This window comes from Oryza glaberrima, chromosome 2, assembly GCF_000147395.1.
Source record: "Oryza glaberrima chromosome 2, OglaRS2, whole genome shotgun sequence".
Classification (NCBI taxonomy): domain Eukaryota; kingdom Viridiplantae; phylum Streptophyta; class Magnoliopsida; order Poales; family Poaceae; genus Oryza; species Oryza glaberrima.
In genome coordinates this window covers 29,666,018-29,692,372 of record NC_068327.1, presented here as the reverse complement: position 1 = coordinate 29,692,372, position 26,355 = coordinate 29,666,018, and the positions used below count along the sequence as shown (strand labels likewise).

The 26,355-nt window shown below is 44.1% G+C and overlaps 3 protein-coding genes and 1 long non-coding RNA gene across 5 annotated transcripts; 2 read left to right on the top strand and 2 right to left on the bottom strand.

The window, feature by feature from the left end:
* Positions 1 to 6,616: 6,616 nt before the first annotated feature.
* On the bottom strand, positions 6,617 to 8,000 carry LOC127762395 (uncharacterized). Its single transcript, XR_008015523.1, has 2 exons — positions 7,891 to 8,000; positions 6,617 to 7,795 (listed from the first exon to the last, which is right to left on the bottom strand). It is a non-coding gene; the product is annotated as an uncharacterized LOC127762395 (long non-coding RNA).
* A 495-nt stretch (positions 8,001 to 8,495) lies between these two features.
* LOC127762394 (ATP-dependent RNA helicase DEAH13) lies at positions 8,496 to 14,694 on the bottom strand. Of its 2 annotated transcripts, none has more exons than XM_052286899.1 (12): positions 14,375 to 14,694; positions 14,219 to 14,291; positions 14,080 to 14,148; positions 13,944 to 13,993; positions 13,812 to 13,872; positions 13,360 to 13,725; positions 12,984 to 13,196; positions 12,682 to 12,912; positions 12,123 to 12,236; positions 10,832 to 12,037; positions 9,226 to 10,730; positions 8,496 to 8,960 (listed from the first exon to the last, which is right to left on the bottom strand). In XM_052286899.1, exons 1-11 carry the CDS (start codon positions 14,692 to 14,694, stop codon positions 9,285 to 9,287), a joined length of 4,149 nt encoding a protein of 1,382 aa, XP_052142859.1. In that variant the 3' UTR covers positions 8,496 to 8,960; positions 9,226 to 9,284. The 2 variants fall into 2 exon arrangements, with proteins under 2 accessions (XP_052142859.1, XP_052142860.1); XM_052286900.1 differs by having other exon boundaries at positions 14,394 to 14,538.
* Positions 14,695 to 14,725: 31 nt separating this feature from the next.
* LOC127764139 (nicastrin) lies at positions 14,726 to 20,640 on the top strand. Its single transcript, XM_052288972.1, has 16 exons — positions 14,726 to 14,887; positions 15,415 to 15,528; positions 15,663 to 15,780; positions 15,903 to 15,979; positions 16,055 to 16,131; positions 16,241 to 16,318; positions 16,420 to 16,491; positions 16,605 to 16,678; positions 16,850 to 16,982; positions 17,063 to 17,134; positions 17,438 to 17,557; positions 17,869 to 17,940; positions 18,373 to 18,513; positions 18,706 to 18,790; positions 18,869 to 19,307; positions 19,822 to 20,640. The coding sequence occupies exons 1-16, from the start codon at positions 14,809 to 14,811 to the stop codon at positions 20,084 to 20,086; spliced, it is 2,016 nt and encodes a 671-aa protein (XP_052144932.1). The 5' UTR covers positions 14,726 to 14,808; the 3' UTR covers positions 20,087 to 20,640.
* A 1,171-nt stretch (positions 20,641 to 21,811) lies between these two features.
* On the top strand, positions 21,812 to 25,413 carry LOC127764436 (dihydropyrimidine dehydrogenase (NADP(+)), chloroplastic). Its single transcript, XM_052289315.1, has 7 exons — positions 21,812 to 22,127; positions 22,908 to 23,171; positions 23,252 to 23,422; positions 23,696 to 23,808; positions 23,904 to 24,087; positions 24,359 to 24,468; positions 25,123 to 25,413. The coding sequence occupies exons 1-7, from the start codon at positions 21,882 to 21,884 to the stop codon at positions 25,277 to 25,279; spliced, it is 1,245 nt and encodes a 414-aa protein (XP_052145275.1). The 5' UTR covers positions 21,812 to 21,881; the 3' UTR covers positions 25,280 to 25,413.
* Positions 25,414 to 26,355: the final 942 nt, after the last annotated feature.

The following is a 26,355-nucleotide window of genomic DNA, read 5'->3' as shown; positions in this document are numbered from 1 at the left end:
GCATTTAAAGGCAGTAGTTAAAAGCAGTAAAACAGTTGTAATAATTCATCAATATTAACCATCCACTGTTCAACGCTACCCCACGTTGCAACAGGCCCAACCATCCACCTGAACTAATCGATTCCATTAGACTAAGCTAGGGTGAGACTAATCACGGTGAATCTGGTTGACCGCCCGTAACCGCGGGCACGGCTATTCGAATAGTTTTACTCTGATCAGAGGTGTACAACTGTACCCACAAGACACAGCCCCACGACACGTTTCCGTGCGCCGACATGCCACCACGACATACCGGATAGAGGCCGTGACAGGACCTTTCGCATAACCCCCTCTAACCAAGCACACCACACCTCAGGTTTCACCCCCACTACTCGCAAGGCAGCGGGCAGTCCCCTCTCGTGCCTAGGTGAATCCGGAAGCCGCATAGGCCGTCGCAGGGCCCATCCAAACTCCATCACACCCACCCTTGCCTGGATGCGTCAGCTAGAGGAAAGCTACCCTACAAGCCCAGCCGTTGCGCACGCTAGCTTGTGGTAAGTACGATAAGTTCTTCCAGGGCATACCGCAAACCGGTCCTTATGTGCCATGGGCGCGACCATCAAAACCATGCACCCACAGCCCACCATTTAATATATTTTAATTAACCAACACCGGAGCGGTGGCATTAACCAACATCATTACTAGAATCTGATATTTATGCATTAATGTAATTCCCCCATTGTGTGCTAGTTGAACTAAGCATGGCTAAGCAATCCCTAGTCCAATATCTCGTCATGTTATATCCTAAGCTAACAAAGGAGCATGGTACAAAAATAGCATGGCTGTAACAGTAGGTAAATATCCCATAGTAACATTATAAAATAATGCAGTATTTAAGGGAAAACGATAGAACATTTGCAATATAAGATCAACATGTTCAAGTGAAAAGCATGACTTGCCTTGCTCTGCTGCTGGAGGAACCTCGGCGACTATTTCAAAGTACACCGGAGCGTCGGGAGAGCCGGAATCTAAGCGACATACAAAGCAAACAATACAAACAGGCCATAAGACTACTGAAACAGAGAATAAAACCATTTTTAATGGATTCTTTGCATTTTTCTTGATTTACTAAGACTTGAATGGGCTTAAACGGAGCTCGGATGAATTTTCTATGAATTTTAGAAGATTCATTGTGTTTTTACTATAAACAGAAAAACCCTTAAATGATTTATTGCGCAATAATTAAAACCCTGGGAGAGAGAGAGAGGGGGCGGCACCGACATGCGGGCCCCACATGGCAGTGACTCGGGTGGCGGTCCGCGGTGGACCGGGTCCACGGACCGGGGAAGGGGCGGCGCACCACGTGGCGCTGACGTGGTGCCGACACCGCGGCCACGCGGCACCCACGTGGGCGGCCGAACCGACGGCCCCGATCTACCCGCGGGTAGATCGGACGGCGGCGGGAGCGCGCGGCCGGCGCGCACGGGCGGCTCAAGCCGGCCCGGCAGCCATGGCGTACGGCGACGCTACCGCGGGCGGCGGTGGCAAACGGCGGCGACCGACGGCGAGCGGCGGCGCACGGCGGGCGACTGCGGCGCGATGCGACGACTAGGCGGCGGCGCTACCGGAGGAAAAGAGAGGGGGAAGAAGGAGGGGGTGTCCTCACCGAGGAGGTTCGACTGGCGTGGAGGGAGACGACGGTGAACAGCGGCGAGACTCGACGGAGAGAAGTCGACGAGCGGCGGACGGGGTCCGGGACAACGTAGGAAACAAAGTGGGAGAAGTTAGAGGGGAAGAGAAAGATCACCGAGGGCGGGAACGCCGGCCGAAGGCGGCGGCCATGGCCGAACTCACCGGTGCACGGTGCGGAGTGGGTTCCGGCGGCGGAATCCGACGGGAGAGGGGTGGACGGGGTGGCCCGCTCGACGGCGAACGCGACGGCGTCAACGGTGCGGCTCGGCACGGCGGCTAGCGGCGGCCGGAGCAACGGCGGAGGCGGCGGAGAGGTAGGCGACGGCGCTAGGGCTAAAGAGAGCACGGGAGCGGGTGATTGCAAAACGAAAAAGAGAGAGGGGAGAATGGGAGTGCTTTATATAGGCTCGCAAGGGTCGACCGTGGCCGGGATGGCCGCGATTTCGCCGGCGGAGTGGGGAGAGGTGGAGAGGAGAGAGAGGCGGGATTCAAAAATTAAATCCCGGCCGTCTCGAGCGCGGACGCGGGCGGGAGAGAGAGGGAGTGGGCGCGGGGAACGCGGGGGAAAGCGGCGACGTGGGCGACGTGGCCCGGGAGGTGCGGGAGCGAGCGGGGCGGCGGTTGCGGGATGCGGCGCGGCGACCGGAGGTTAGGGACGGGCCCGACAGGTGGGGCCCACCTGTCGGTGACCCTAGGGGAGAGGGGCGTGGGCGGCCGGCTTGGCTGGGCCGTGGCCTTCGGCCGGCCCAGCGGGCAGGGGGAGGGGAAGAGAATGTGCCGGCGGCCCATTCGAAAATAAAAAGGAGGGAAAAAGAAAAGAAAAGGAAAGAAAGGATTTTCCAGGGATTAAATAATGCTTGTGCTCATTTTTAAATGGTTAAAATTATTTCTAGAGCTCTGAAAATTCCACTAAAAATCTTGTTAGCATATTTCGACATGTAGAACTCATGAAAATCCTACATGCAATTCCGATTATTATTTACATTAATTTATTAGGGTTTCACTCCTGCTCTTACACCGGTATTTTTTTGAGACCATTTATAAATTCAATTTAGACTTGGGAGAAGAACTTCAGGGTGTGACACCATGTAGGGGAGAGAGAGGGGCATAGAGAGAAGAGGGAGCCTAACATATGGGACCACATGGGTCCCACCCTTTTTATATTTTTTTAGCTGACATGTGGGTCCCACTGTTTTTTATTATTTTCCCGGGATCCAAATGCCACGTAAGCGCTACGTAAATGCCACGTGGGTCGACGACCTAGTCAAAGGGAGCCACGTAGGCGCTACGTCATCTAAAACCAGGCACAATACTGCCGAGAGATCTCTTTTACACGGTTTTGAAAGTTGGGGGACCCGTTGTATCCGGTTTTGTGATCAAGGGACGAAAATTGGACTGGGCGACAAATAGAGGGACCCAGAGTGAACTTATTCTCCATTTTGCGCATACTCAATTGTGGGCCCTAAATGCGTAGGCCCATTCAGCACGTAGGCGGCAATCCTGTTCTGGGCCCACGACATCACGCCTGTCTAGTTACGCTGGTTTCTAACGTGGGCTCGGAACGGGATTGGCCCAAAATGGTCTACGCTGAATTCGGATTAGTCCATCCGCAGCAAGAATGCCACGCTTGGTATTTTTCAGATGGAATAAGTGTATTTACATCCCTAAACTCATCCTTGATTGAATAGCATCCCTCAACCATATAATACCTCTTCAATTTTTAAAAACCGGTTCAAATCGATCAACTCCATGGGTGGTTTGGAAAGCGGTTTACCGTAGGACCCACATGTAAGCGCCTACTCTAGTTAACACTTTTTTTTTCAAAGTACATCGTCGTTCAATCTGGTGCACTCTCGCCGCTTGACCGACTGGTGACCACGACGGTGGCAAAGATGGCTTCGTCGACCTAGGAGGCCGAGTACAAGGCTTCCTCGGCCACAACTGGTATTTATGCTCATTCATTATCATTACTTTCGCTATTGCATATTTATCTGCATCAATCGACTGTCTGTCCATCAAAACAAATTGGATACATGTTAATTGACGTACGGTAGACATGGGAGCTTCTCTGACAGCGCGATGCTCAACAACATCATCGGGCTCCTCCTGCATAGCACGAAGCCACTGGCACGCCTATCCGTCCACGCGACATCCTATGCCTCGCAATGCGCATTGACGGCTCGTGCTTACCATCGTCGTGCCTTGCTACCTCAGTGGGAACCTCCGCATGTCCTGCATCCTCCTGGCGCTCTTCCCCTCTCTCGCCGCACATGGCCGCCACGCCTGTTCGCCTCCACACCCGCGAGGCCGTGCTAGACGTGAGTTCGCTGAGTAGTGAGTACTAGTCCACCTATGCGATGAAGTTGCCCCGGGTCAGGCCAGGCATCCACCGCTACTGTCGTGATTTGCTCGCTGCAATTTCGCCCACCGACCGGGAGCGGGATGAGACAAAGAGCAAGAGGGAGGTAGGAGAGGAAGGAGTGGGCCCTACTATGTTCTTTTTAATTTTTTTACTATAATGCCACACATGCAACACGTCAGTACCAAAGTAAGTCAGCCTGCTAAGTAGGCACCACATAGAATGAAACCATTATCTAAACCGTTGAAGGATGCGATTCAATCAGGTGTAAGATAAGAGGGAGATTCTCAAATAGGCTTAAATAAATGTGTTCTCCTTATTTTGACTTTTTCTATTTAAATGTTTGGTGTGCTCTATTTTATTTGAACTACACTCTTATCTCGAGTGTTACTTTGTAATAATTGGTTGTAGCTTTTCTTGAGCAAAGGTTGGGATATTATATTCCATTATTAAAAAAGAGAGAGAGAGAGAAAAATAGACTTATTCCTTTTTAGATTCTTAAGCCGAACTATCATCCGTTCATGTTTGCATTGGACTTTTCTCTATATAAGCCGCGTAACATGAGGCCCAGTAACCGAAAGTTGGCTGATGTTGTTTCGTTGAACAGCTCAGCCCACTCCAACCTAAACGGCCGCTCCCTCCACTGCTGTTGAAAGCGCCACGACGCGCCGCGCCGCGCCCCGCCCCGCCGGCGACTGCTTCTGTCGCGCTCGCGCGCAGAGTCGCCTCCCCGGAGCAAGCGTTGATCGGCTCAAACCTCCGCCGAGGCGAGAGGGCAGCAAAGCGAAACCCCGAACATTTTCAAACGCGGCGCCAAAGCGAGGACCGTTTCGGATCCCGACCCGATGCGGTGCACGCGCCGTGGTCACCGGTACAATCGTACTGTAGTACAGCCGGTCCACCGATCCCGATGCTCTCAGCCTCACCAGTCACCACCACCAACCCTTCCACGGCTAGAAATTTTGCAGTCTACTACTGCCACCACCAGCTGTCCAGTTCACCACCACGACCCGGTCGCCTCCTCCCGCCCGTTTAAATACGCAGCAGCTCAAGCTGCCTCCCCCGCACGCTTCATCCACAGATCCCTCTCTGTCTCTCAACTCCCAAGCAGCAGAGAGAGCAGCAGCTAAAGCTAAGCCGAGTTCTGTCGCCGACGCCGTCCCGATCAAGAGGAGGATACACTCGTACAAGGAGCGGAGGAGGCATCACCAGCTTACAATGCGGAGCTCGTTCGGCGGCAAAGCTCGCGGCGCTGCAGCACCGGCACCGGCGACGCACCCGCGCTACGTGCCGCAGAGAGGAGTCGTGCTGAAGAGCGTGCTGGGCTGGTTCTTCGGCTGCTTCCGCCCCGCCAAGACCCGGCCTCTTCCGGCCGGCCGGTGAAAGCCCGTGCGTGGCTGAGGCCCGGTGTACCGACCGAACTGCCAATGTCGGTTAGCGCCTCGCTTTCCCGTCCCTTGGTTCTTGCTGGGCGAGCTTCATCACACGAGACACGGCAACCGATCACGATGGACCGCGCGTCTGTTTCATTAGGATTGTTTGTACTTAGCTTTGTGAATTGTATGTTGCCTTCTTGGCAACCCGTGATTTCATTTGTGTTCCTCAGGGCCTTATCGCATTCTGAAATCTGGATTCAGCTTCAGCCTTTTCAGGTGTTCTTTTTTTTAAACGACTTGCACGAGACGGTGCGAAGTTCTATTGATAGAGCAGGACTTTTCAGGTGTTCTGTTTCAGATGTTTAGTTATCATTCGATGCTGCGTCTCTGAATAATCGTAGACTCCTAAATTAAACAGCAGAAAGCGCAGAACCAGTCAGGTGCAAAGAATTGTTTGCCAGTTGTGATTTCTTTATAACAGAAAAAGACTACGTAGGACAAAAATAAATAATGGGGAAAAGTCAGAAGTCCAAGTCAGCTTTTAGACTTTGACTTTTTCTTGCTTTGTTTAGTTCTTGCTCTGTTGCAATGGTTGGTTGGTGGTCGGATCTGCAGCCATGTTGGGCTCTTGGCTGCATCCAGTGGCTTCAACCAGATTGATTACCTTTTTGTTTCTGGAAAGGAATCATTAGTATTTGGTAATAATTCCATTAGCCCAATTGTACAGCGTTGCATCAAATGCATCATCAATAAACTTGATTACTTCTGCTCAACGCATCTCAACATTGACCAGAGTCCACATTTCCTACACTTGTCCTACTATACATCAACATCATCTTACTTACTGTAAACAGAAGGAAAGGATTTGTTCCGAAGCAGAACGGTGACATCGTATTCCATTTCCTTTATTCAGAAGTGATTTTGATGGATATGTATGAACTATGAACTAGGGGACCTGTATTACATTTTTTTGAAGGGAAAATAGCGCATAATTGTGACTTTTCATTGAATATAGCGTGAGAGAACACAGCATCACATTAACTTATTCTGTACTTCGAGCTATTACCCATTTACTCATATGAAAGTTCATCCAAACTAGTACTAAGACTTAAGCACGTACTCCATCCGTTCCAAAATAAAGAAATTTAATATGGGATGTGATATATAATATTACTACGATGAATCTGAATAAGTCTATTTTGGAATGGAGTACTAGCTTGTGGCTAAACACATTTCTGAAATTCAAATATCCGTTCAGTACTTCAGTAGTATAGTACATTCTCCAACAATTTGGTACGATCCATGCCTTTTATAGTCAGTACATTCAGAACGAAGAAAACCTGCCACTGGGATGAACATGGGCAAGAACTAATGTTGCCTGCACAAGACAGAATTCGCCAGCTCAAATTTTGTGAGAGAAGTCAGAAGTCAAGGTCAGGTTTTCAGACTGACCTTTTACACTTCCTCTTCTCTCATTAGTTGGCTCGATCAGAGTCATTCATTAAATCCGATCACTGGACGCGACCAGTTTCTCTCCGGGACACTGACCCTGACCCGAAGTCAATCTTTCAATGTTTCTTCACTTGGTCACTGCCCTCATCTTCAGTGTACCTACTGGACATAGAATCACCGCTAAATTTTGCACACCGAAAAAAATGCTTTGGTAACTAAATTTCCAAAGAACATAGAGTAAGGATAATCTTTTTTTTTCCTCTCTCCTTCTTTTTCCAGGATTCCAGTGCTGTTCTTGCCCAGTTGCCCTCCCTTTCTCATAGTTCCAGTGTTATTTTTATTCTCTCCATCCTGCCGTCTGCACTATCGTTTCCATGTAAAATCTGCCCCCCAGTTCGCCACTTGCGGTTTGCCGATGTGAAACGAACAGAAAGCCATCACCTGGTAGAACAAAGTGACCAGCGTCCCTTTCATGCCAGCTACAAACAAGCTCGCCAATCAACTGTAGCACTCTTGAGTCTTGCCTGACCGTGTTTGCGGCGAGAGTTGAGTTGAGGCATCATTGTATTCGGTTTTCACCGACCTCCACACACGGCCACACACACTGCTCCTGCAGATGCTTCCTTCGTCCCACAGTGCACGAAGAGGAAGAAAAGATGATGAATTTGATGGCGAGTGCAGCAGAAAGGCGACGTCTTGAACGGTTTAGCCGCAAATCGGAGGGGCCCGTTGAGCTTTTCCCACGGCCATGGGCGACGGCCATGGCGCCACATGGCCGATGGCTACTCGCTAACTTCCACCTGCGGAAACCGCCCCCAAAAAAGTTCAGACGTAGTCGTGCGCTCATCATCTCGCTTACGCTCTCACGCTGTCGCCATCTCGCGCCACTTCCGCTCCAGTTCCCGCCATCTTCCCCAGCCTTTCCTTCGCTGCTCTTCTGTGGAGTGGCACCATGAGTTCATAAATACGAGGTTGGTATGGTATGGCCGTTTGCTCACTGTCACCACGAATCCGGTGTAAAGCTCACCTCACCTCTCGTTATGCTCGGCGGCGGCGGAGTAGGAGGAGGGGGGAAGAAGCCGCCTCCGCGGGGAGTCCACCCTCGCTACGTCCCGAAGAGGGGCTCGGTGCTGAAGGGGATCGTGCGCCGCATGCTCGGCCTCTTCGTCTTCCTCCTCCCGCAGCAGGGCGGGGGCGGAGCGGCGAATGGCGGCGGCCGCGTGCGCCCGGCGGCGCCTCCGGTGGATGATGGCGGCGAGCAGGGGAAGTAGGTCACCCACGGTATATATCGATCGTTAGACCGGGTTATCATGTCCCATCCTTTTATCTGGGCCGTTCGTTAATGGTTTGAATAGTAGCTGTTATGTTTTTCCTCCTATTATTGCAGGGATTCATGTCACAGATTAATACGGTCTTACATATTCGTACTACTACTATGCTTTCCCTCGTATTATTGCAGGGATTATGTAACACGTGCTTGATATTTCTACAGTTTGGAAAAGTTCAGTTTTTCTTTTTCATTCTGTTGTGTTTGTTTCTGCAGAAGTGCAGATGATTTTTACAGGAATACTCAATTCTTCATCTTCAGGTGCTGTGAACAAACAAACAATCGCACCCTTTGCCTCAACAAGGGAAAATGGGGCAACTTCTGCCACCATAATTACCATTGATATTCTTGCAGTTGCTTACAAAAATTACTGTGCCATAATTATCATTAATATTCTAGCAGTTGCTTACAAAAATTACTGTAGAACAATCATGCTGTGGTAACTGGTTACTGCCATCTGTATCTGCAACTGCTAGAGAGAAAACTGCACATGGTCAAAGAGACTCGTTCATATGGTGAGGTAAAATGAACCATTACCCATCCGACGAATGTCTACAATATCCTTCCACGGCACTATCTATCAAAGATTACATGCTATCCCTGTTTCTTTGTTTCTGCTACTGAAATATTAGTGGTCAATCCCATGATTGCATATTTGCAGTCAATGCCAATATGTCATGGCTGCACTGATACCAGTTGGAGAACTTGGCGAAGCCATCATCTATTTCTCAGGTTTCCAGGATTTGGGCACAGCGGTTCTCAGCTTAAGGGGATGCTGCAGTGGAGAAGGCAAGATCAGAAACAACTTTCCACACAGGCTGCATTATATTGGCAGTGACCAAGAATACTACAGCGATGATGAAACGAATGAAATTCCAGTTTACATCAACATCTACACGAGCCAGAGCTTCTTGATATCACTATATTACTACCCAATTGTACTCATCACTATGAGCTATTTTAACCTTACTGAATTGATATATACATCTACTTCAATATAGAGGTTCCACAATGTCAGATGAGTCATTTGCAAAGGTTACCTGTCAAAGATGTCTCCACCTAGTAAGAAGCTTCTGTCAAGCAATTGCACTGTAATCTTCTAGAATTGATTACCTTTAACTTTCTTGTACCTCTTTGCGAAAAGTTCATCGCCCTCAAGAACTACTTCTTTATGCATTTGTTCCCATATTGCTCCAAACTGGCTATGAAATTTATCTTGAATCCATGCTTTTATCTCAGGATAAAGAAAATCTGGATTAAAATTCCACACATCTCTTAATGCTGCCCGGCTATCTATTAACTTTGAACCAATCTTCATCCTGTCAAGAAGATCACCAACTCTTCTTTGGCTAACAGGCCCTAGGAGAACAGATGGTGACAGTGCCAGGAACTTCTGAATAACCTTAAGACATGGCAAGACATCTCCTTTAAGCAAAGCACATGCAAATACCTGCAACCGATTGGTGCCATCCTGTATAGGTAAACTATGCAATGGAAGCTGCCAATTATGCCGAGAAAAGATGGGGCTAACATAACAGTAGACTTGGTCCTTTTGAGGTTCGTAATAAGGTTTTGGATCTTCCAATGGTGCAGAGAATGTACAAAGAGAACTAGCATATTTCAAAATCCATCCTGGCTTTACACTGGTTACACCATGCATATATGATCTCTTTGTATGAAGTAGTTCTGAGTAAACTACAAATTCTGGTGCAATTCGTGCAACAGAAGATGATCGGTGTAGATATATTGTATCATTGAAAGCACAAGATTGATAATGAACAGCCTGAACCTTTTTATCATCTTTTGATGGTCCAGGAAAGGCACGAATCCTCTTTGCAACCCTATCAGCCCACCCAGCACATATTCCTTGTCCTAGAAGCTCCTCTTCATTTAATTGCATTGGTTTTTTATCAGACTCATGCCTCCAGGCCTCTTCTACATCTTCAGAAACCCCAAATTTCCAAGAAAATTCTTCACAAAATTTGCTATGGTGAAATATTAATCGAAGAAGTTGCTTCCTCAATTTTGACATCTCTTCCATTGTTTTGAGATGAAGTGAGTTGACTCTGCAAAATTCCACTGGGTTTTCTGACAACTCAAACAACTGCAAGGCACGAGAGATGGATAAAGCATCACTGCTAGGATTGGAAAATTTTGTGTGGGCCTCTCTAACCATTGCCTTGAGCTTCTTCTGTCTCTTCCTTTCCTGCCTATCCTTATCTTCTGAATCAGGGTTATCTTGTTTTGATTCGCCACTAAATTCATTCTGCGTGAGAAAAGGATTCGTAAAGCTCAATGCTGATGCAGCAGCTGCTGCATATCCCAATATGAAGTTAGGTCTGGAAAAGCACCGCTGACTGTTCAAAATTTTAACTATTGTCAGAAGAAGTCGAGAATGTCGGGGGCTCATGGGGTATTGTGCCATAGCCTTCCCCATCGATGTAGGTTCACCCTTGCTATCAAGCGCTTCCAATACTTTTAAGCAACGCTCAGCTTCAACCAAACTTTCCTTGTCAGGAGGTGTAGGGAAAGGAAAGTTTTCAACCTTTAATTATCATGAATTGCATGAAACAACAGAGAAAAGAAAGATAATAAGTCAAAAGAACCTATAATCTCATAAGGATGAGTAACTTGCAAGCACATTACCTTATTAATATTCATAAACTTGAGCATAAGCACAACACCATCGACTGGAATATTCTTGATCTCAGGCTCAGAGAACTCAGGGAATAATTCATCTTTACCATATGCTGCAGCCGAGTAGAGACGGTAACAGTGCCCAGGCCCCGTTCTTCCAGCTCTCCCAGAACGCTGGGATGCAGATGCCTTGCTTATCCACTGGATTTCATAACTTGCCGTCCCAGTAGCATGGTTGTAGTTCTTAACTTTTTGTTTCCCAGTATCAACTACATACTTTATGCCAGGAATTGTTAAAGAGGTTTCTGCAACATTTGTTGCAACAACAACTAATCTTTCACCGTCAGGAATATCCTGAAACACTCGAAGCTGCTGTGAAGCTGGTAACATAGCATAAAGTGGTAACACACGAAGTTTACCATGCGAAACAGACCTAGGTTCTGTGCATTTACTGGTACAAGGAACATGACTTGACTCTTCTAAAATTGTAGCATTGCTTGGTACATCAGTGCTTTCCGGTTCTCCTGACACTCTTGATATAGCCTTAAATGATGCCTTCAATCCAGATGAACCCTCAGCACCTTTCAAAAATGCTAATACTGGTCCATCCTCTTCTGTGGTTTCATAAACAACAGAATCATCATCCTCACTGTCGGTATCCATCTCAGGTTCCATTTCAATGTCTGAAGAATCTACACTTGGGCCAGCATTACTCTCATCCTCATCATATTGGGAAAACATGTCATCTTGGTGCTCAGACTCATCTCTATCAATATCATATGCTTCACTGATTTCCCTCTCGACCACTTCTTGGCTCGAGCCATTCTCATCACCCTCAACTTTTTCAGTCTTCTTGTCAGTTTGCTGCTTTGATGCTCTTTGCAGTTTCTTACATAAGTAATCGACTTCTCGTTGTCCAGTAACAAAGACAAGGATTCCACCTTGTGGAAGTTTCTTGTGGATGGACATAACCTTTTTATAAGCTTGCCCCAAATAATCGTCATGTGTACTCTTTGAGAAGTGAACTGTTACTGGGAATTGTCGTACAGGTACCTTTATAGCTGGTGGGATCACATCAAACAATCTTCTGTTTGAAATGAAGTCCTTCAATTGCAAGGTAGCACTCATTAGCACCACTTTCAACTGACTAATCTTATCTTCTGGATTAATGCTCAGACCACAACGTATTTTTTCCTGTTGCTCTATGTACAATGACTGTCATGCATAAATGTTAACAATGGTTATATATATATTTTTTCTTTCATTCTAATGAAAACGATGAAAAGTATTTAGTTTCAACCTTGCGAATCTTTATAATTCTAGATAGCATCCCGATAAGTATATCTGTGTTCAAGCTCCTTTCGTGCGCCTCATCCAAGATGATTACAGAATAGCGTTTCAGCAGAAAGTCACTCTGCGGATGATTAGTAAACCATGTGATTAGCAGGATTCTGATATACGTCTAAAAAGAACTTCAAACTAAAAGGAAAATAAATACATAGACATTTCAGGATGATCAATCACATGCTGTACCATTTTATAAAGCAATTATGGAAGCCATGATTGAGTGGTTATAGAAAAATATGGATGGCGATTAATCAAGTGTCAAACCGAATAGCTGGTAGGAAAACTAAACCTTATTAGGGCAGTTATGCTGTCCAGGGAACAAGGGAGACTTGCAGTATCGACAGTTATGACCTTGAATGTTTTCCCTTAGGTGCATTTTCTAATCATGCTTAACTGTTAACCTTTTTCTTTCACAAGTTAATCATGGTAACTAATAAGTAGAGTGAAGAAAACATGTCTCTTCAATAAATAGACAATATAGAAGTAGCCAAGACAAGTAATCAGATTGTTACCTGGACCTCTCGAAGCAAAATGCCGTCTGTCATAAACTTTATCGAGCATTTACTTCCTACCATTTTATCATGCCTAACTTGAAAACCGACCTCCTTTCCTAGCTTAAGACCTAGCTCATAGGACACCCTCCTAGCTGTGGCAAGTACGGCAACACGTCGTGGTTGAGTGATACCAATTATTCCTTTTCTGTCAGACCGGTTACTTGTGCCAAAGCCAGCTTCATACAAGAACTGCAGACAACAAGAAGCATATAATGAGCAATGAATACAAGCAGATGGTATCTGAAGGTGCACACACTTACCTGTGGAACTTGAGTAGTTTTACCACAGCCTGTTTCTCCACATAGAATTACCACAGAATTTTCATAAATAGCTTCCATTATTTCCTGCTCCATCATTATTATTGGAAGATCCCTCCTTGTTTTCTCAACCTCATGTGGCCTTGACACAGGTACAACAATTGGAGGATTGAAACACTCTTGTACAGTACGTTCTTCTTGTCCTGGCTCTTTATCCTAACAAAAACAGGATTACAATAACTCTGAAATGAATCAAACAGCTTCTGACTGCAATACCACTAAAGCAACAGGTGAATCCAACATTTTTTACAAAAAAAAAAAACATGTAGAAATTGATGAACAGGTGAAAAAATACACAGTACAGCTGTAGACTGATCACCTGTAATATCTCTTCACCAGAACAACTAGGAACACATGATTGAATTGCCTGATTTGCTGAAATGTTCGGAACACCATCACTACCTTCAGTTTTTGGTTCTTGATCGCTCAGTCCAACATCTATAACCAGTTTGCATTCCACAGGTTTCATTGCAACATTATTTATGTGATTGTTACATTTTCTTTGAGGATCCTCGTTTTTTGCTGAATCGACAATCTTGTCCAGGTAATCTTCCTCTGCAGCCTCGCTGTTTTCAGAAGCTTTCTGATCGCCGTCTTTCTTTAATAGTGAGAGTTCTTCAGGGACGTTCAAACCAGCCTTGGAGAACTGCACAGCACGCCTACGTTTTTCTTTCAAGGTCTCAGCCTGCAGTAGAATAAAAGTCTATTGAAGCTTTGTTTTGTACATTGAGAAAACAGTGAATCCAAGAATTATGGCTATATCTACTATACTTGACCGATAGTCCCAGAAGCATGGAGCAGAGAATACGCATCATCTGAAATCTTGTGCTTCCTGTCATGCAGGACAACCATCAGAATACACTATACTATCAGTCCAGACAGAGTAAGTAAAGACTAACATACCGCAAAATCTCAATACTTTGAGCTAGCAGTAACTTCTTTTGCTTTTCCTCCTGGAGATAAGAAAAAAAATGATTGGCATTAACATAAACACTATGACCAATGATCAACAAAAGGAATGTCAAGAAGGGAGGCGCACCTCCAATTTCTGCAGCTTTTTCAGCTTACTCTTGCTCATCTTCGGGTCTTCCTTGATTTTCTTACCATCCTGGCAATTCAGGTAGCATAAGTCACACATCACACCCCCAAACAGTAGGTGGAAATAAAAATGGCAGCACCTTGTCTTTCCCTTGTCCTTTGTTCTTCCTCTTGCACGGCAGAATCAGCGCGTTGCTGTCCTCCATGCTCGAACTACAAGCAGAGCAAAGCAGAAAAATCTCACAACCGATGCAGACGAGGGACATCCGAGCCAGTGAGCCCGGGAAGGAACTCACCCTGTAAGCTGGTGCTCACCGACGTCGGCAGCGTCCGCGAGGGGGCAAGCCGGCGGTGCTGGCCCGCGTGGTGAAATTGGACACCTCCCTCCCTCAAGGGACAACTCGCTGGAGCGAGCTGATGCTCCGGCAGAGAGAAGCCGGTGCGCCGCCGCCGCCGCCGCCGCCGAGCCTGCAGCCCTCGGAGGTGGAAGCGATGGGAGAGGCGGCGGCGGCGGCGATGGACCTAATCGAAGAGTAGAGGGGATCCAGTTTGGGCCGGGCTTGTTTGTGACGCCTAATGGGCCGAAGGAGAAAGGCCCATAAAAGCCCAACGACATTTCGTCATTTCCCCTGCTTGTTCATCCGGCTACCGGGTCGCGGCCGTCGACGAGACACGAGAAAGGCGACGACCACTGCCTCCTCCACTCCTCCAGATCGCCGCCGCCGCCGCCATGGGGGGCGGCTCCACGGCGCCCCTCCTCGCGGCCTTCGCCTGCGTCTTCCTCGCCGTATTCCCTCCCGTCGCCTCCGGTGAGTTGGTCCTCTACTGACCATCGCCGAGTCTATATCGCTTTGTTTGCTCTGGACTCTGGGGGTGTAACAAATTCTACCGAATCGAGATGGTCTCATGCTTCGTTGGGTATCTTCTGTTATGTGGTGCGTTTCTAGGGTGAAATTGTGTAGGGGGTAGGTCTCAGCGTAGCCTTGAGGTGAATTAGGTAGTGGACTGCTAAACCTAGTTAGTTCTGAAGCTTGGGCGAACACCTCCGTTGTTGTGCTGATAGGCCTCTAGTTGTGCTCATGGAGCTTTGACATGCGACTATAATTTTTTTTCTAGTATCTCATTCTAGGAAGTTTTGTGATTGCTAAAGTATTGTGATGTCTTAGGTGTAGGTTTGTTTAGGTTCATTTGAATTATAAAATCGTGATACTGCTTACTGTCTTAATATATTTATATATGGGACACAGGTTTGCAAAGCAACGTAAGATATCCCAACTTATGACTGCTGTAACATTGATGTACCATAACTTAAGGATCCTCTTACCTTTCTTTTTAGGAGATGCTGCAACGTTGGAGTCAGTTCCGGATCTTGTGAAGGCAATGTACATAAACGTTGAAAGCTTCCCTTGTGTGAGGCTGTTGAATCACTCTGGTCAAGTCGGTTGTTCTAGTGAGTATTCGGTTTACTCTTATTCTGTATGCTTAAATTAAGATGGCTGTCATTTTCTATCATCATTGTCAAAGGCTAGCCAACTCTGCCTTGTTAAGAGTACATGGTTATTGGGGTCTCTATTATGTAATCAGATCCTGGGCATGACAAGGTTATTGCACCGATTGTAAGATTTGGAAACAGAAATGATCAGTTGGTTCAGCCGTCAGCGGTTCTTCTTCCCTTAAATCAGATGACAGATTTCTTTCTGAGGTATAATTGCTTAGATAGTCTAAATCTCACAAATGATGTTACATATGATCGTCTTTCAAAGTTATGTTTCCTTGAGGTGCTAAGAGATGAGAATATTTGCTACATTGTTTGCTCTTGTGCAGGGTATCCAATGATCCAGAACTTTATCGTAAGATAGCTGGCGTACTAGTTGAGGCAAATGGCGTTGATAACATGCTAGGTTTGTGGATTTGTTTTTTTTATGTATTTTATTGCCTTTTAATTCCAAAAATAATGTACTGTTCTGACTTTGTAGAGTTTTCACCGGATAGAAAATTTCCACAACAGGCTTTTGCACCATACTCAAATCTCAGCCATCATTGGAATCCCACGGTAAGTTATGCGGTTGATTAAAATGGTACCACCCTGTTGAGAGACAAACGTGATCAGCTGATCACATGCATTGAATATCACTCTGTTACCCTGACATTTACTTTTGTAGGGATCAGGTATTATGTGGAACAAATATGACTTTCCTGTGTTTCTTCTCTCAGAGGAGAGCACACAGACTCTGCAAAACGTAATCTGCCTGCTCTTATATATTTATTATAGTTCTCATTTCCTCTTTACAAACTCCAGCTACACAATGCAATGACTCTAAAAAGAGATTATCAATAACAGCTTGCGGACAAGAATGAGAAGAGTGCCAATGGATATCTAGCAAATGTTGCAGAATTTGACCTCGTTATGCAGGTTTTGATTTTTCACATGAAATGTTCTCCCTATGTTTCTTGCACATCTTTATCTGTATGTTTTGATCGCATGGATAATGGATTATGTTTCTCCTAATTGACATGAACTTTTAGACAACAAAAGCTGGGACGCATGATTCAGAGTCCTGCCTCAGAGAGCAGTCATGCTTGCCTTTAGGAGGACAGAGGTGACCACTTTTTTTTTCTTGCATAGGCATTTGCACCTCTGTTTTGGAAAGTTATGGATATATTTAAGTTCCACAATGTGTTGTGGTAGTTGCTACCTTGCCAACTGAGTATTATCGTCTTCTGTTAGCTAGTTTTTGTTTCAACTTTTGGTTCTCATGTTTGAAGGGCAGTGTATGGACTTCGTTACCACCAATCAGCAATTCATCTACAAAGCATCAGAAACCAATAATAATGGTCACTGCATCCCAAGACTCTGTATCATTCTTTCGGGACCGTAGTCTTGGTGCTGATTCTCCCATCTCTGTAAGTTCCTACTAATTTGTGGGTATGATAACTGCATCTTACATTATAGTTCTATGAAATAACTATGGAGTTATGCACAGGGATTGATTGCCTTGCTCACTGCTGTTGATGCTCTCTCTCACCTTCATGATATAAGTAATCTTAAGAAACAGGTAAGATTATTACTACTAGAAATTATTCTGTAAGTTGTGTGCATGTTATTGCATTGGGTTCTTTTGCATCTGTCATCTGCTAGAGCAGTATTGCAGGTCTACTCTAGCTACTTTGTGTTTCTTTTGTGAATTATGATACTCATTTTGAACTTGCAGCCCTTGACATCTCAATCATTGTCCTTTATCTAAGCATGGCGTGGTAGATTTAATATGGCTATTCATATCTGGTTTAGTATGGATTTGTGGTGATTGATTCCTAAATTGTTGTGTTCTTATTCTCACATCATACCACATGATATGCAGCTTGTTTTTGCTGTTTTCAATGGTGAAGCCTGGGGTTATCTTGGTAGCCGGAAATTCTTACAGGAATTAGATCAAGGGGCTGACTCTGTTAATGGCATTAGCAGCTTATTGATTGACCAGGTGAGTGCTTGATAGGATAACGCTTGCAATTGCAGCACCAAATCATTTGCAAATGCTTTCAAACATATAGTTTTCCTTGGATGTCCCTTGCTTCAGGGTATTGTCCTTCTGCAGTTTTTTAGGTTGTGGACTTAATGAATTTAAACCTGTGAAATTTACCATATAGTCCTGAGTCTTCAGGCGATACATATATCTGTCTCTACACAGTTCCATAACCTAATTATATGATTATTTAGGCAAGTATCTGTCTCTACATTGTTCCATAACTTAATTATATGATTATTTAAGCAAGTGCTTTGGACACGATTCAGGTCTTGGAGATTGGTTCCGTTGGCAAGGCCATAAGTCAGGGATATCCACTATTTTATGCGCATGCTGCAGGGGTAAGCCTTTTTTGTGGTTATTTCCCCTGCCTGTTCTTGGTGAATGTAATTGCTTATTCAAAATGTTTTTTTTTTCAGTTCCTGTTAGTGTCATAGTGGTTGGTACCCCACTCTGTACAGGCTATTTTAGTTATTGGAGATGGATAAACAGAAAGAATTTAGGCACAGTAGATGGGGGCCTGTGGACATCCATATGTATAGTTTAGGTTTCAGTGTTGCATCAGAATATTCCTTTTTGTCGAATATCTCAGTGAACTATTTTTTATCATGACTTTATATGAAGATATTTTATTCTGGAGAGATTTATCAAAATATTTGTTCTCAAATTCTTGAGTAAAGCACACTGGGTGTCCAAAAAATAGCTGTACATTGGAATTTAAAACACCATAGGCATTGTTCCATATTGTTCATATTTATCTTCTGCTTTGACAGAATTCGTCAATTTCGATGAAAATGGTAGATGCACTCCAAAGTGCCAGTGAATCACTTGGTTCTGATAATGTTAAAGTAAAACCAGCAGCTTCATCAAATCCTGGTGTTCCACCATCTTCATTAATGTCGTTCCTAGGAAAGGTAAAACCTCAAATATCCATAAACATAACCATTTGCTTGATAGTATTGCACTCAATATGCAACACATTAATTTAGTGATGTTCCATCTTTTTTTTTCTTTTTGCATTAGAAACATTGATTTTTCCAAACAAATATTTCTCTTTGAAATCTGAGTGCCATGACCTGTTCACTGTTAACCCATCAATAATGCAGAATTCATCAACTCCTGGACTTGTCTTGGAGGATTTTGATTCCCAATTTTCTAATAGATTTTACCACAGCACTTTGGATGGCCCTGGTAAGTTCACCATGCAGAGATCTGATGATTTCTTTTGTAGAAACCCAGGATTAAACCTGTAATGTCTTTTTTTTACAGCAAACGTCAATTCTTCGTCAATAGCAGCTGCTGCTGCTTTGATTGCCAGATCATTATACATTCTTGCTAGCGCAGACTTGCCCATTGATCTCATCACACTGAACACTATTAAAGTGAATGTTTCACTGGTAGAAGAATTGATTGGATGTCTACTGAAATGTGATCCTGGTCTTTCTTGCGGAATTGTGAAGAGCTTCATTTCTCCAAGCAACTCATGTCCAAGTCACTATGTTGGTGTTTTTCAGGATTTGCCTGCTGGCACACAGTTTCCTTCATATGCAGATGATATCTCTCGGTTTATATGGAACTTTTTGGCAGACAGAACTTCTAGTTTGGCAGGTAACAGTAGCTCTTGTACTGGACAGTGCCATGATGAAGGCGAAATATGTGTAGGGGCAGAAGTGGAAGGTGGAGGCAGATGTGTTGTATCTACAACTAGGTATCTTCTTTTCTTGAGACACATACTCCCTTCTAGAACTAGGTAACATTTTTCTATGGGCCCTTTTAGAACGTTGAAATCAAATCCCTACTGTGCGTTACTTATTTGGGTGACAGGCATTAGCGGTTTAATTATGAACTAGGCAATTATAAGTGTATGCTTAGGGATGCAAGTGGGCAATCCCTCTACTCATATAAAAACCCGCTTAATAGTTCATTTTCTTGCTTCTAGTACAAAATTTGGAAGAAAAAATTAACTAGAATTGTGATAAGGGCACACTTGCATCCCTATGTATGCTGGAGCATCCATAATCCAGTTAGTTTTTGTATATAGAAAGAAATAAAATTTGCTGACACTAAAGTAATTTTGACTCCACTCTTTTTTGTGTTGATTAACTAACATGTACTGAATTTTGTTATCATGCTTGTATTTTTGTGGTGATTGGTTGCTGTTGTACTCTCTATTTCTACTTGGAGATTTACTGATTGCTTTATTAACTTTCTTGACAACTTAGATATGTCCCTGCCTATTCAACGCGGCTGAAGTTTGAGGACAATGTATGGCATGTTCTTCCAGTAAACTCTTCAGACCCTTTTAGTGCTGCAGATCCTGTGTGGACCGAAAGCTTCTGGAATACAATTGGCCTCAGGGTGTATGCAGTGCAAGCTACATCTTATGATTGGCTTGTTCTTCTGATCGGGATCATTATTACGGCGGCATCATACTTTGCAGTGATCGTTGGCAGATCATACATTTCAAAGATCATAAAGCGGGACTGAAACATCATCCATTCCCTCCATTATTTCTGAGACCTTGGGCCATCAGATCCTACCACCAAAGCCATCTCTGTAAGGTGCTCTGGGAATTTTGAGAGTTGGAACAGAACTAATAGTCTAACACATGAATTAAGTCGGCAAATCTTAGATGCAATGTGGCACATGGCGATAGGGAGAGGATTTGTAAAACTACAAAAGCCATGTGGAGCCTTCCAGCTAGAAGGAGATGTGATCCTACTACATGATACATGACACCGACCTACAGGCTGTTGTGATTTGTACTGATGTTCCTGGATCTGCTTGGCTGATTGGCTCTGCATTGGTAGGTATAGGTAGATGGATGATGCCCCTCTGGGAGGATGTATGCTGTGGATTAGTGCTGGTTATGCACGTATCATCTTTGAGTTTTGGCTGTGTACGTCTCTCCAGTCCTATTTTCCTACTGTGTTGGGACCAGTTGAGTATTGTGCTGGTTTACGGAACCTTATCGATATCAAGTCAAGAACTGTCCCTATACAATTTTAAATAACTGAAAAGCTCAGATTCGCCATGTGCAACATGCTGTTCGTACACTCTATCCAACTCGATCCTCTATCCATTTGGTCCGTCACCTAGAGTTTTTTTTCCCCAGTTTTCGACGATTAGTTTTTCATCAAATACGACAGAATTCCAGTGTATAGGTATTACTGTATTAGTGGCTGAAAGGTTAAAATTCTCCAGTTAATAAGGCTGTGTTTAGTTCACACTTCCATGGATGAACCAACGTCAACTGACGAACAAAAAGAAGGGACGGATGGGAGATTCCGCCATGTGCGCCAGGTCGGGACAACGGAACCACCAGTGACCGGGCGTGACGTGTTGGCAGCTAAAACTATTCCAAAATCAAGGATTAGGACTACCGAATGGCACAAGCTGCCGTGGAGAATCTCTGTGCATTGTTTCTCCAGTGTTAACATCGTTTCTCCTTGGCACGCTAAGCTTTCCAATTCCTGCTAAAATTTTATTACCTTTTTGGACGAAAGGTGGTGATTACCCCAAGTACAAGGAACTAAAAACAAATTGTCATACTCCAATATAGCAATAATAGTCTGAAACAACTTGTAGTGTTTGTTTCCATGTTGCTTCTTGTTAATGTAGGGTGACAGCTAGGATAATTGAGAGTTGACACGTAAGGCAGCTTCGTTACGATGCTTGCTTTTAGATGCCTTATAAAACAATTTACGATTTGCTAAAAATCCGATCTAATTATGATAACATTTGCCATTTTTTCCTTAAATCAAGCGATGTTTATCTTCCCATAAATGGTTGAATGAGCAAGGTGTGGGAAAAAAAAGGAAGCTTTGATCAGTTTTTTTTTTATCGAGCTATCTTTAAAATTATTTTTCATAATTTATTATATTTTCTCCATCATTTGAGACTATTTCCCTTAACGAGCTGGGAAGCCGAACCGAGGCAGGACGAAAACAACTTCCATTCAAAATTAAATAGTAAATTTTATTTTGCAAGAAAAAATAGATTAATGAGAGCAAGTTTGTACCAAGCTAACTAAACGAGCTTTTATTTTTTTTCTCCAAATCCAGAATGCTGCAATCCAATTGATAATCACATTTACCACCGGATAACCTCATGTTTTAGATAACTCAAATGGCGAAGCATGCGTGCGATTAAAAAAGTTCGTTAAAAACGCTATAAAAGGCGGCGGTGCCTTTCTCCTTCATCCGTGATACTCCCAAAGATTCTTATCGATTGAAGAAAAAAAAAAGCCGGAGAAAAGGATAGAGAGGGAAAGCAACCAGCCATGGAGTCGCTGACTCTCCGGGCATCGCCGTCGACGGCCGCGCCGTTGCGCCGCGTCCCCGGGCGGCGGCACGCGGCGGTGTCCGTCCGCGCCTCCGCCGGCGCCGGCGAGCCGGACCTCTCCGTGCGCGTGAACGGGCTGAAGATGCCCAACCCGTTCGTGATCGGGTCGGGGCCCCCGGGCACCAACTACACCGTCATGAAGCGCGCGTTCGACGAGGGGTGGGGCGGCGTCATCGCCAAAACCGTAATCCTCTCAACCCTCGCAACCGCAATTCTCCTGGATGGATGACTTTTCCTGCTCTAATTTTCCGTTGAAACAGCGCACAAGGATAGGATCTATGTGATGTAGTTAGCATTTCAGTGTTTGAGATAAGTTCGCGTATTAACGAGAGTGCCTTTTGGCTGTATGATTTGATTCCGATCTGGGTTGGGTTTGGAGTGGGAGTGGGAGTGGGAGTGGAGGTGGGGGCCAATTCAAGCTCACTTGAAAACAGGTAGCTGCTAACATGATGTCAGGAAAGGTGGCGGTGTGAGTTTGCTATTTTGGTTGCGGCAAAATCGAATCATGGAGTCGTGGCTACGTTAGATTTGGTGGTGGATCTTATGATAGGTTTTGATGGGTGGCCATATGAGAATTGATAGATTGATGGGTGCCGGATGAGAATTCAGTTAGTTATATATATGGCTGGTTAGAGTTAGGATCTTTGCATATTCTAGGAGAATTTGGTCTGTATGTACTACTTGTGTTCACTATGACTGACTACTGACAAACGTCTTGCTTGAAGATGAGATGGCCTAATTTTTGTGAGATGAGCATTGCATCCTCAGTATTAAACATGAGAAATTAGTTTCAATTTCTTTTGTTCTGCATTAACCCTTTGCAATCATCATTTCCACCTTTTTCACATACACATTGTTGTTTCCATTGTGCATAGTGCCTTTGCAGTCATCACTTTCACCTATCACTTCCAACGGTTGAATCATCAACTTTGTGGCTAATTGTTGGTATGATTATGAATGGTAGGTATCCTTGGATGCTGAGAAAGTTATCAACGTAACCCCTCGCTATGCCCGGCTCAGGGCGGACCCCAATGGATCTACTAAGAGTCCTATCATCGGATGGCAGAACATTGAACTTATCAGTGATCGGCCTCTAGAAACTATGCTGAATGAATTCAAGCAACTGAAGAAAGAGTATCCTGACAGGATACTCATTGGCTCAATAATGGAGGAGTACAACAAAGCTGCATGGCATGAGCTTATTGAACGCGTTGAAGAGAGCGGAGTGGTAACCTTCCCTTATGTGCATTTTGGTGCATTCTTGGTCGAACTTATCATGTTGGAATGTTAATGATCTGTTTCTATCAGGATGCTCTTGAGATTAATTTCTCATGCCCACATGGCATGCCAGAGCGAAAAATGGGTGCTGCCGTGGGACAAGACTGTGACTTGTTAGAGGAGGTCTGCGGTTGGATAAATGAGAAGGCTACAGTGCCTGTTTGGGCAAAGATGACTCCTAACATTACAGATATTACAAAGGTTAGTCAAACATATACATCTTCGCAGCACTTAAATGAGATCCTAAATTAGTTTTTATCCCACCCGGTTTTCACATTGTTTTGGACATCGTGTTCGCGAATTATTATTTAGCGTTCGCGAAACATTGTTTTGGACATCTCTTGAAGCCCTAGCATCACCATCTATGGAATTACCACTACATTAGAATACCAAGATTTAGGTGCTTTTTAAGATCTACCAAGAATTAGTTTTTTTTATGGGTCAATGTTTTCATTCCTTACTTGCATTGTGCAGCCTGCAAGAATTTCTCTTAAGTCAGGATGTGAAGGAGTTTCTGCTATTAACACAATCATGAGTGTGATGGGAATTAACCTCAAAACTTTGCGACCAGAACCTTGTGTGGAGGGGTTAGATTCAATTCCCTGAGTTCTTTTTTTCCCTATGGAACATATTCCTTTACTGTTACCATTTTTTTTCTTATAAAAACCACTTGATTCCACAGTTATTCCACGCCTGGAGGCTATTCTGCGAGAGCCGTGCACCCTATAGCACTTGCAAAAGTCATGCAGATAGCAAGGATGATGAAAGAAGAATTTGCTGATGGACAGTCACTCTCTGCTATTGGAGGCGTGGAGACTGGCAATGATGCTGCTGAGTTTATTCTACTTGGCGCAGATACAGTACAGGTAAGCTCTAACATGGTACTAATGTTAGTATTATGCATGTTTATATTCTACTTGATGCTGCTGAGTTTATTACACATGTTTCCAATCTGGCAACCTATGTGGCTCCCTTTACTATGGATTTTGAAGATCATAATGTGTGCTGCTCGTGTACAGTTGATGTTGAATTATATTCTAGATTTTTTCAGGCATCATTTTTGCAATTAATTGATTAGCTCCATGCTTATCTTGAACAGCATAATAATAAGACTTGACTAATGGCCATTCATTGTAGGTATGTACGGGCGTAATGATGCATGGTTATGGCCTTGTAAAGAAGCTTTGTGCAGAGCTGCAGGATTTTATGAGACAACACAACTTTTCCTCAATAGAAGATTTCCGGGGGTATGTTGTCACCACTTCCCTTCTTCTGACTCTTGTTGATTTGTTGTTGGAAATCATCTGGAGAAATCACCTTAGTTTAGAGTACTGTACTATGATATGTTGCCTACGAATGAACTTAGGAAGAAATGGAAAATCACCAACATGAGTGTTCATGAAACTTTTCTTGTAAAAGAACATGCTCAGGGGGGTTACACATCTTTTCTTGCAGTTTTATTTTCCACATTTCTAAGTAGAAGCAAGGACGGGACACTCTATTGTTAAAAACAGACTTGAGGTAATGATTGAAGGCAGACTTATAGGTTTTTAGCGGTAGTCATTATGGGCTTGAACCTTCATTATGACATGTTTAGGCAAGCCTTCCAATGGCTCTGCCTTGCACGCCTGATCCTACTATGTGTGAATGGTGTAGATTAAAGTCTTGTGTACCTTGTGATGATTAATTCTGTGTCACTTTGGCCTTGTTTTACTCATTCTCAAGGAAGCCTTTCAGAGCTATTGTTTAGTTCGGTACTTTTTCCACTCGCAGAGGACACTAGGACCGTCTCTTTTCAAATTGTCGAAAAGCATAATGTTGTTTTATTGAACTAAAATATGGTTTATTTTTCTCCTTTGTTAACAAATTATCACTAATCCAAGCTCTTCACATCATCTCAGGGCCTCTCTCCCGTATTTCACCACGCACACCGATTTGGTACATCGGCAACGGGAGGCGATCAACCAGAGGAAGGCTATTAGGAAGGGCCTGGAATCAGACAAGGACTGGACCGGTGATGGATTCGTCAAGGAGACAGAAAGCATGGTGTCCAACTGATTCGACTCTGAACTCACACCCCCTTCCACCATACTTCCAACTTGTGATTAAACAGGGACCATGTTCAGCCCAAAACAGCAGAAACTTTTGCATCATCTCGTTCAAATAAAAAGCATACCAAATTACTTCCATCATGTTGTCCTGTGCTTGTCCATTGCGATCCTAATCTGTGCATTTTTGAGTCATAAACTTCGGGTCCTGAATCTGGACCAGGTCAGTAGTTCAGAAGTCGTTTTCTACACTTGATGATTTGTAGCAAACATGCCGTGCTCATAAACTGTTCCATGTGAACATAAAGTCAGGGTCACTGAGCTTTGGGATATCTGGACTTGACCTTGTAAAGCCTCAAGACTTCAAGTCTCTGCTGGACCGTGTGCCTGAGTAAAGTGTGAGCAAACGATGGCATCAGCATCTGGTCAGATTGAGCCGTACATGTCTCTAATCCTTCACACCTGCCGTTTTGTACCTGAGATTCATGCTACAATTATCTGTGGCGCACACTGTCAGAAATTTCAGCATCGATCAATCAGAAATCCGCTGATGAAGGACTTTTTCTTATTACTTCTTCTATCCTAAAATATAAAGAAATTTCAGCATCGATCAATCAGAAATCCGCTGATGGAGGACTTTTTCTTATTACTTCTTCTGTCCTAAAATATAAAGTTTCTAGATAAACATATCAAAATATAAGCATTTTTAACTACTACTATGAATCTAAACATAAACATGTTTATATAAGTATGTCTAGGTAAATAAACCAGAAGTTATATTTTAAAACAAAGTGAGTATTACAAGAAAAACATTTTAGTATGTCTGACGGGGGAAGTTGGAAGTTTAGACCATGGTATTCATGGGAGAACATGAACTCAATTTTTCTCCGTTTACATAAAACTGCATTGAAGTGGTAAGTAGTAGCATAATTCGGATACATGTTAAATTGTAATCGCATGGTTTCAATTTCACAAATTTTAATAGTATTTTTCAAAACGGACAAATTTATAGTGGCATGGATCCAATTAACCTATATATATATATATATACAAGAAAGGCTTGTCTTCTGCCTAGTACTGTTAAGG

Excerpts from the sequence above, each read along its gene's own strand:
- LOC127764139 (XM_052288972.1), top strand. The coding sequence starts at position 14,809 with ATGGGGGGCGGCTCCACGGCGCCCCTCCTCGCGGCCTTCGCCTGCGTC. Across the intron at positions 16,492-16,604 it reads AATTTGACCTCGTTATGCAG|ACAACAAAAGCTGGGACGCA; the intron begins GTTTTGATTTTT and ends ATGAACTTTTAG. Across the intron at positions 17,135-17,437 it reads TAAGTAATCTTAAGAAACAG|CTTGTTTTTGCTGTTTTCAA; the intron begins GTAAGATTATTA and ends CATGATATGCAG.
- LOC127764436 (XM_052289315.1), top strand. The coding sequence starts at position 21,882 with ATGGAGTCGCTGACTCTCCGGGCATCGCCGTCGACGGCCGCGCCGTTG. Across the intron at positions 22,128-22,907 it reads GCGGCGTCATCGCCAAAACC|GTATCCTTGGATGCTGAGAA; the intron begins GTAATCCTCTCA and ends TATGAATGGTAG. Across the intron at positions 24,088-24,358 it reads TTGGCGCAGATACAGTACAG|GTATGTACGGGCGTAATGAT; the intron begins GTAAGCTCTAAC and ends CATTCATTGTAG.
- LOC127762394 (XM_052286899.1), bottom strand. The coding sequence starts at position 14,694 with ATGTCGTTGGGCTTTTATGGGCCTTTCTCCTTCGGCCCATTAGGCGTC. Across the intron at positions 14,292-14,374 it reads GGTGAGCACCAGCTTACAGG|TTCGAGCATGGAGGACAGCA; the intron begins GTGAGTTCCTTC and ends CTCTGCTTGTAG. Across the intron at positions 13,726-13,811 it reads CTTCTGGGACTATCGGTCAA|GCTGAGACCTTGAAAGAAAA; the intron begins GTATAGTAGATA and ends ATTCTACTGCAG.